Source organism: Trichechus manatus, unplaced genomic scaffold (assembly GCF_000243295.1).
Source record: "Trichechus manatus latirostris isolate Lorelei unplaced genomic scaffold, TriManLat1.0 scaffold00001, whole genome shotgun sequence".
NCBI classification, from domain to species: domain Eukaryota; kingdom Metazoa; phylum Chordata; class Mammalia; order Sirenia; family Trichechidae; genus Trichechus; species Trichechus manatus.
The window spans coordinates 37,880,242-37,890,314 of NW_004443937.1; the positions used below are offsets into that span (position 1 = coordinate 37,880,242).

General features: G+C 40.0%; 1 protein-coding gene across 1 annotated transcript in view; it reads right to left on the reverse strand.

Moving 5' to 3' along the window:
- CFAP20DC (CFAP20 domain containing) overlaps positions 1-10,073 on the reverse strand; it is a 257,432-nt gene that overhangs the window by 140,226 nt on the left and 107,133 nt on the right. The window contains exon 3 of the mRNA XM_023726780.1: positions 3,243-3,399. Within this exon, the coding sequence (XP_023582548.1) occupies positions 3,243-3,399 (157 nt within the window). The remainder of the gene's footprint in view (positions 1-3,242; positions 3,400-10,073) is intronic.

Genomic DNA, 10,073 nt, shown 5'->3' on the forward strand with positions numbered 1-10,073 from the left:
GTTCAAGTAGCATTATTCATAGTAGCCTAAAATGGATAAATATATTGTGGTATAGTCATACAATGGCCTACTATAGCATAATGAAAATAAGCAAACTACTGTTATGTACAACCATATAGATGAATCTCACAAAACAATATTTTGCGAAAGAATGCACACATGAAATAATATGTACTATGTAATTCCACTGACATAAAGTTCAAAAACAGATGAAATTAATCTCTGGGGTTATAAGTCAGGACAGAGGTTACCTCTCAGGAGGAGAGGGCGGTGACTCGGAGGGGACATGAGCGGGCCTTCTAGGATGCTCGTAAAGTTCTGTTTCTTGATCTGGGTGGTAGCTACAGAAGTGTGTTCACTTTATGGTAATTCCTCAAGCTGCACACTGATCACTTGTGCATGTTTCTATATGTAATAAAAATCTCGTTGTTGCTGTTAGGTGCCATCAAGTCAGTTCTGACTCATAGTGACCCTATGAAACACTGCCTGGTCCTGTGCCATCCTCACAATTGTTATGCTTGAGCCCATTATTGCAGCCACTGTGTCAGTCCATTTCATTGAGGGTCTTCCTCTTTTTCGCTGACCCTCTACTTCACCAAGCATGATGTCCTTCTCCAGGGACTGATCCCTCCTGATTACATGTCCAAAGTACGTGAGACGTAGTCTCGCCATCCTTGCTTCTAAGGAGCGTTCTGGTCATACTTCTTCCAAGACAGATTTGTTGGTTCTTTTGGCAGTCCATGGTATATTCAATATTCTTCTCCTACACTACAGTTCAAAGGCAACAATTCTTCTTCGGTCTCCTTATTCATTGTCCAACTTTCATATGCATATGAGATGACTGAAAACACCATGGCTTGGGTCAGGTGCACCTTAGTCCTTAAAGTGACATCTTTGCTTTTCAACACTTTAAAGAGGTCTTTTGCAGCAGATTTGCCTAATGCAAAAATTTCAGAATATAATAAAATTTATAGTAAATATAACAAATTCAAAAAAATGTTTGTTGAATTTAAGCAAGAACAAGACACCTCTCTTATTCTCATTTCATAGATACAGTATCTTTCCTTAACTCTGAAATAAATCACATATTCCCTACCGGATGCTTCCTCTGGCTTCCTTCTTCCTTTTGTTTTGGTGTCTGTCTATCATGTACCCAATGTTCTTGATTTCAGAGGCTCTCTAGTTCAGTTTCTCCAGGGAATAAATCTCCTGCTGCCTGGTTGTATAGAGTTGGAGAGGGGTATCTGGTGTCCTATAGCAAGCTGCACAGAATTTTTAATCAATTCCCTTGTTTTTAGCCTTACCCCTTACTGCTGCTTTTCGCAGTACCTAGGCCTGCCAATTCTCGAGCCTCTGCGGGGTTCTGTGCTGTGACTCTGATTGGCAAGCACAAGGGCTTCAGCTTTCTCTGTTCTTCTAAGTCAGCTGTCACTCTTCAATCCTACAAAAATTTATGAACATCTGTCTGTTGTTGCCTCCGCTCCGACACTCTTTATCCTGGTGGGTTTATGTCTTTTTTATCCCTATATTATAATTTTAGTGAGGTTTGAGGAGGGAGCAGAGATAAATGTGTATTCAATCTGCCAATGTTTGATCCACCCTTTTCCTTACATTTATTTTTAAATACTAACCAGGTTATGATTCACCTCCTGTGATGTGACATAGAATGCACATATATTTCTATGAATTTTGAGGTTTCTTATTAGCTGGGGCTATTTTTTACAAACGAAAGCTTTCACTTTCTCATACAGCCTTTAAGTGGTACATAAGATGGGCAGCCACACTTGCTGGTTTGTGATCTCTTGGGGGAGCTGTCAATGCACTCCTGTGTTTTATTACCAAATGAAATTTACAGGCAGTGTTCTGTTCCACAGAGTGAGTCCCACACGGATTTCTCTGACACTCGTCCAGGTGAAGCTTAAGTCTAAAGTCCAGATACAAACTTCTATGAAATCACCTTTGCCATCTTATGTGTAGCCCTGCTTCCTAAGCTTCTAGAAAAAGTGATTTTGTTAAAATAATCCCATGCGAAAATCAAAGGTAAGCATCAGTATTCTCTCAGTACTCTTGGTGGTTTAAAACCATCTTGGCGGGAGAGTCTGTGATGTCTTTTGGATTCTAGATAGCTGAGTTACCTGCAGAGTATATTCATTAATCATATTATGAATAATTAATGTACCTATTTCCAGTCTCTCTAGAAATAATATAAGGGATACCTCAGCTCTCTTTTCTATTTTAATGTAATCATTAGAAAATTAATATGACTCCTCCCAAACAACTTTATGAAATATACACAGAATGATAAGGCAGTAGACATCTACAGAGGTTTTTGGTTGCCCAACATCTTTTGAACACCCTTTCTAATTTGGTGAATTTCCCACACAATGAGTCCTGCCTCCCTGCTTACCCAGCCTTCCTTGCATCATATGACGCAGGTTCTGCCAATCAGACACAGCCTGTCAGACTTTGTTCAGTACAGAGAAACACGAAGAAGGAACCCATTTCTGATGAGGGTGGCAGGAGAGACACCTGGTTTCAGGAGCAGTAGTAATAGAAATTCTGGAACCTAGAACCCAGCAGTATGGTATGATTTTTGGAGTCTCTCCTAGGAGCGCTGGTGGTGCAGTGGTTATGAGCTCAGCCACTAACCAAAAGGTTGGCAGTTCAAGTCCACCAGCCGCTCTTTGGAAACCTTATGAGGCAGTTCTACTCTGTCCTATAGGGTCGCAATGGGTCGGAACTGACTCGACAGCAACGGGTTTGGTTTTATTGGTTTGCCCAGTGGTAGCAGCGATGGGAAGGGAGGTGTCTACCATGGAGCAGTCCTGTGATGGGGGCTGGATTTATTCTTGGCTGTAGCTTCCAAGCCTTACTCTCTGGATCTCCTTGACATTCTATGGACTGGCTCATTTCCTTAAATAAATTCCTTTTCTCTTTCAACCACCTAAAGAGGATTCTGTTGTTTGCAACGAAGAATCCTGAGAACTTCAGATGGCAAGTGCTGTCATAAACGAGAAAGAAAACAACCACAGAAAGCAAAAACTGAATACACTTTTGTGACATTCAGCTACAGGAAAAATAAACACATGGCCCGGAAAAAAGAAGTCAACATGATTGTGGACAAATTTAATTTAGTAGACACAAAATCAAACTGCTATCATGTACTCATACTATCCAAAGGCATGGCTAACTTTAAAAGCACATCAAAAAATTAAAAAATCTTGACAGAAGCTTGAACATACCATCTTTATCGGTAGTATCTTGCGGCTTTGATTTTAAAGTGAAGATCTTCCGTAGCTTACAGTTAGCCGAGACAATAATTCCATCCAATGACTGGAAAACTGCTCCCTTGAATATTTCACCAGTGAACGCTACCAAGTCAATGCAAAGATTGCACCACTAAAATAAAGAGCAGCAAAGAAGAGTAAGTATTTTCCATAATCACATAAATGAACAAGCCATCTACACTATATGTAGAAAGTCCAGGGAGTAGACACAATTATCTGGCTCAGCCAACCCCAAATCAACCTTCCCCTTTATACAAATCTCTGTTTTAGTTTGAATAATCTTAAAAATTGCCTTGATTCTCCCAAGGAAATCATCATAGTCTAAACTATACATTGCTCACCTCACTGCAAAGTTACCATCATGAGACATGGCTATGATGATCTGCAGGCTGTATGCGGTAGGAAGCTAATTACAGGTGCGTTAGATCACTTAAATCTTCAAAATCAGGATAAGCAGACTATTGTTCCTTCGAGGGGACTAATTTGATCACAATTAGCCACTTTTATTTGTTAAAAAAAATAAAAAGCATGGATAAAATTAGAAGCTGGGTTTAAACTACTGCCAGTGCTGTCTACTTATAACCAATTAACCTATTGTACAGAAATAGATTCTTCTAGAGAATCTGTAATTATGCCTGATACTTGCCAGTTTTTAAAGCACTCTTGTAGGGACTAATTTCTACCCATTAAACAATTAGGCACCTCAGTACTTCATCAAATGAATTCTCTAAATGGTCTAAGTTAAAGAAAAGGAAAAAATAATCATTTAGCAAAAAATTAAGGCATATTTATGACTGCAGAACAAAAGTAGGAAAGGAATTTTTGAAATTAAAAGTATATAGTATTTAAAACCATCTAGGCTTCTTTTAAAATATCAAGCTCATTTGTTTAGAAGCACAGTTTACATAATGCCCATTTTATTAATCGATCAAAATTGAAAGATGTATTCACTTGATAAAAAGAAAGAAAAAAAAAAGGACATTATAATTTCCTTTAAGGCAGACATTTTCTATTTAGGAATGTGGGTTTTAATATGGAGGAGAACCTGAGGTTGCTTCCCTGGTAGACAGGTAAAAAGATAACAATGAGTTATTGATTAAACACTTGAAGATTATTTTCTTTGTAGATGTCACAACAGTACAATTACATTCCCAGGCCATGAAGATGCTCTGGTCTTTTGAGGGGAAAGGAGTCTGGCATAAACGAAGGTAGGAGGCGGGACTGAGTGGGATATAATAACGAGATTGGCTTGACCAGAGGGGCTGGTGAGCGAGGACAGGAGTGGGAAGTGATGTGGAATGGGCCCGTGGGGACAGCCAATGCAGGGGCTGGAGGGTCAGGCAGAGGACCTCAGAATGGAGAGGGTAAAGCATTGCTGTGGTTCTTGAAAGAAGAATGTGACCAAAGCAGAGTACTGGGAAGTCTGGACTGACCCTGATGCAGGGTAGAATGTTCTGGGGTGGTAGAGGGGGCAGTGGTGGGAAGGCTGAGGCAGAGTAGAGACAGACTGAGGCAAAGAAAAACTACTTCAGTTGCTGTCAGTCATCTAAGCGTGAAGTGACAGCTGATGTATCACATTAGTACTCCATTCATCCACTCTTTCCCACAGGTGTGAGGCAGTTAACAGGTGGGAGACACTGGGCTTGGCTCTAGGGAGACAGATGAATAAGACAGCCCTTCTAGTCCAGTAGGAGCCCTGGTGGTGCAGTGGTTAAGAGCTCGGCCCCTAACCAAAAGGTTGGCAGTTCAAATCCACCAGTGGCTCCTCAGAAACCATATGGGGCAGTTCTGCTCTGTCCTATAGGTCGCTCCCTGTGAGTCGACTTGACGGCGAGGGGTTTGGTTTGGTTTTTTGGTCCAGTCTTGTAAGGAAGGTGGACATGTACTAAACATGGTGATACAGAGGGGCTCATGGTGGGAGGCTGGAGAGGTACAGAAGAGGCTTCTTTTAAAAATTAGTTTTGAAACTTTATCACAGCATTATATGCAAATATAAATTAACTGCCCAAAGTTTTATACAAAATAGTCCTTTGTCACTTTTCCCCTCATCTAGTCACACTGTCAACTCTTTTTAAAAAAATTTTTTTTATTGTACTTTAGATGAAGGTTTACAGAACAAATAGTTTCTCATTAAACAGTCAGTACACCTATTGTTTTATGACATTGGTTAACAACCCCATGACATGTCAACACTCTCCCTTCTCAACTTTGGAGGACCTTTTTTTTTTATGGTGAAAATATACACAGCCAAAGTTACACCATTTCAAAAGTTTCTACATGTACAATTCAGTGACATCGATCACATTCTTCCAGTTGTGCTGCTATTCTCACACTGTCAACTCTTAACTGTTTCTTCCTTCTGTATTTTAAATATTACCACTTGATTCATCAGTGTTAGACATTATCTACTGACTTCCTATTATGGTATAATATTCCTATTATGTGTAAGCTCACTTACACATCCTACTTCCCCCACTCCATCTTCCCCTGATACTTCTCCTTTATTCTCATTTTCCCCCTAAAATCCATATTTTGTTTTACTTACTATGAGTATGCAAATATTGCACACAACTGAGCCAAGTGACACTCTTGCCTACCTTTCCTTCTTTATACAACTTTTTTGCATTATTTTCTTTAACTCTAAGTCTTCCCACATCTCAGAATGGAGATGACACTTGAGCTTGGCTTTTGAAACAAGGGAGGGAGGCATGCAAACATGCTGGGCACCACTCCTTGATTCCCTGCTTAGATGAACTCTTCAGGTAACTGCACCTGGAGACCTGGTGAGTTCTGCTTGAGAATCGGTGTCCACCTCCTTCCAAAAAACTATGAGTCCCAGGAAACCAGATCCTTCACCCCTACACACTTCTTATCTATCACTGGCCATTCTGCTTTTATCCCCTCTGTCTGGACTCATGCTTCATGAAAAGTACTCAACAAGTAGTGGTACGCACATGGGTGTGAATGAATATATAAACACATGTGTATACATACATGCCGATATATACAAACACATATGTGCAACTTTTCATTTTATTTAACCCAATAAATGTCTGGCAACTCACGACTTACATAATGAATCCATCTCCCTGGGAGTACAGATTGGGGTGGTCCTTGAAAAAGATGGGAAAAGCTTTCACAAATCCCCCTGGGTTAGAGTAAATAGAAATTTTTTGGTTTAGCTGATATTTACAAAGCTTCCAATTTTCATCAACTTCAACAAATAACTCTTTATTCATACAAATGCTGTGATACATTTTCTGAAAATTTTGGAACAGAGTATCAACTCTCTACTATCAATAGGTGGATTATCTGAATTATGGTTGGTCTTTATAAAAGATTATTTTCATTCTTCTTGGTAATATCATCTACTGTTAAAATCCATTTTTTGACATTTTTCTTAATCTCTAATCACTTTATTTCTATGTGCAACTCCAGTCCAGCAGGGAAAAAGTCTTGATCCACAACATTCATAACTATGGATCCTTATGAAGTATGAGTCAGAAAGATAGCAATCTGAGAGAGAAAACACAGCTCTGTTTAGGTTACTGTTGGACTAGGGTGAGAGTTCATGCCATTTCCAGCATGGAATTGTGCCTGATAGAGCTGCCCACTGAAGAGTGACACAATGATTCAAAGCATGAATTTCTAGTTTTTACTGACTCACGTCTTGGCAATGCGGCTTTATGATGCTGTTGAAATGACTATATTCTGTGAACACACATATATTCAAACGCATGTAATAACAAATTCTTAGTTGTCCTGGCACTTTTTGGATTCCGCATGCCCTATTCTTTGCCGTTACTGCAAATAAGATCTGAGGATAACTGGCTTCACTTGCCAGTGTGTAAACAGCCTGAGTCACTCACAGTACACAGGTCTAGCTGGCATTGCCCTTCTAAAAGGAAATGACAAACAAGAAACCACAGCTTCATAACTTGGCAATCAGAAAGCTCATCTCATTCCAGAATCTTAGAACCTCATTCTGGTTTTGTCCTTTCGCAGTGGCGTACAAAGAACGAGGTTTATTCTTCGGCCCTTTAAAAACCGTTTTCACACGTCAGTTTTAATTTCTCTATAGAAAATCAGCTTACAAGGCACATGGTCACCTCTACCATTATCATATTGTGTTTAATAAGTAGTGTAAGCAAAGACTGAAGTGTAAATTTATAATCACATAGTCAGGAAAAGCAATTACCTATTACTACCGTACACATATTTTAAAAAAAATCCCCAGGAAAAGCAAATCATGATAATTTTGAGAAAGGGGAGGAAAGGTACGGTTCCCAGAGCTGTCAGTCAGCCCAGTTCCACCTGACTCTTAACTGAACTAAGGAAGGGCAGGTTCCTTGTAGAAGCAGTTACTAGCTCTGCAGGTATCCATGTCTACCTTCCTCTTCCTACCCACAGCAAGCCAGCTGTCTCTTCCTAAAGCTGCAGCCCCATCTTTCTCTTGCTAGGCTCCAAGGGACCCTCTCACTGAGCCCTCTGAAATCCTGTACTACTAAAAAGTACCTACATCTTCTCTCTTTTTCTAAAGGTCATAACCCCTTACCTTAACTGGCCACATCTTGAGACTTCACTTGTAACTCTGAAATACCTCAAGAATTTTGAACTGGAAATTATTTTCCACTATCTAATTACAACATTTCAGTCTTTAATCTATCTAGCAACTCACTCCAGATCAACCCTATTGACAACTTTTCTTAAATAACTTGTTTTATTTTTGTTGTTCAGAACATACACCAATTTAGTAATTTTTACACGAACAATTTGGTGACACTGATTTCATTTTTCAAGTTGTGCAACCATTCTTACCTTCCTTTCTGAACTGTTCCTCTCCCATCAGGATAAGCTCACTGCCCCCCAAGTTTCCCATCTAATCTTTTGAGTTGCTGTCATCAATCTAATCCCAGACAGATAGATCTTAAGAGAGCATAATGCTCAAGGCAGACATTCTTTACTAGTTCAGCTAAACTGAGACCGGTCAGGGGCAAAAAAGGCCTTAAAAAACAAGTTGTGTCAGTTACAATTTTCTTGAAGAAAAACAGTGTCAACCACAAAACACACTGTTTACCTCACGGTTAAAATTTAAGCGCAAGGTTGTCTGCTTCCTCCTAATCCTCCCACTTGCAGCTGTCTTTCAGATCAACCAATTAAAACTAGAACCCTGGGCATATGTGGTAAGAGACTAGGCTGACTGCCAGATGGCCCCATCCCATAATAAGTACAGCCTAGGAACCAAAAGACCCATGCCAAGGAACCAAAATCACCAGACATACATCATCCAGTGGCGACCGAGACCATTTCAGAAGCGAGAAGTACTGTCAACCACTTCCATGCCAAATCCTAGCCCGACCCCTTTTTGAATATGTATGAAATCAATGAATATGTATGACTCCCTCTTTCCCGCATAGTACAAAATGTCCTCCAGCCCTTTGTTCGGGGAGAGAGTGCTTTGGAAGTGATCCCCCTGTCTCCTTACTCACTACAAGTAATAAACTATACCTTGCTTTAAATCCACTTGACTCTTACTAGTTATTCTTAATGAGAGTACAAGCAGCAAACCCACCATGTTTGGTAACAAAACTATTGTTTGGTTTTGAGAAAACTTCAGAAGATATTTTTGGTCTAAGGTTTAAAGATTATTTCAGGGCAGTAGGTTCCGGGGTTCATCCAGCTGCTGAGGTGGCCTATGTACAACCAAACACCTCATGGAACTTGGTTCTGTGATTTGGAGGTTTGTTGTTTCATGGGACATCCCAGAGCACTGGCCTAATAACTTGTTCAGTGCTTCTGTTCTTCCTGCTAGTTCGTTGCATAGTGCCTGGAGTCGTAAAAGCTTGCAAGTAGCCATTCAAGGTACAACAACTGGTCTCCAATTGACTGGAGCAACAAAGGAAAAAGGAGAATCAGGAATAGGAGGAGGAAATGGAATGTGTGGCTAATTGCCTCCATGAACAAATGTCCCTTTACCATGAGACCAGAAGAACCATATGGTGCCCGGCTACCATTTCTGAACACTTTGATCAAAGATTCTATAGAAGAATCTTTGATCAAAAAGGGGAAAATGCAGAACAGAATTTCAAATTCTCATGGAATACAGACTTTCTGGAAAAATTGAGGCTGGATGAATCACTGAAACTCCTTTTAAATGTATTCCTCCCAGGGAGGAAAAAGTTTGGGTTCTGGAGACAGACTGTCTATGTTTGGATTACAGCACCACCACTTACTACTTATATACTCTTTGAAGTTACTTAACCTCTCTTTTCTCATCTGTAAAATGGTAATAATAGTAATATACTCCCTCTTACAGTTGTTAGAATTAAATATTTAAATACACGTCAGCACTTATAATAGAAGGAGCCCTGGTGGCACAGTGGTTAAGTGCTTGGCTGCTCACCAAAAGGTCGGTAGTTTGAACTCACCAGTGGGTTCTGCAGGAGAAAGATGTGGCAGTCTGCTTCTGTAAAGGTTACAGCCTTGGAAACCTATGGGGCAGTTCTACTCTGTCCTATGAGGTCACTATGAGTTGGAGCTTTAGGTGGACAGGTTTCTGTTTTTCCTCCTAGTACTCTAAAGATGCCATTCCACTGTCTTCTTCCTTATATTGTTTCTGATTTAAGTTGGTGGTATTCTCATCCCTGTTCCCTTGTATATAATGTATCCTTTCTCCTCTGGCTGCTTTTAGTATTTTCATTTTATCACTATTTTAGGCAATGTGATTATGATATACCACGGTGTGGTTTTTGTGGTGTGTGTATGTGTATGTGTGAGTGTTCAATG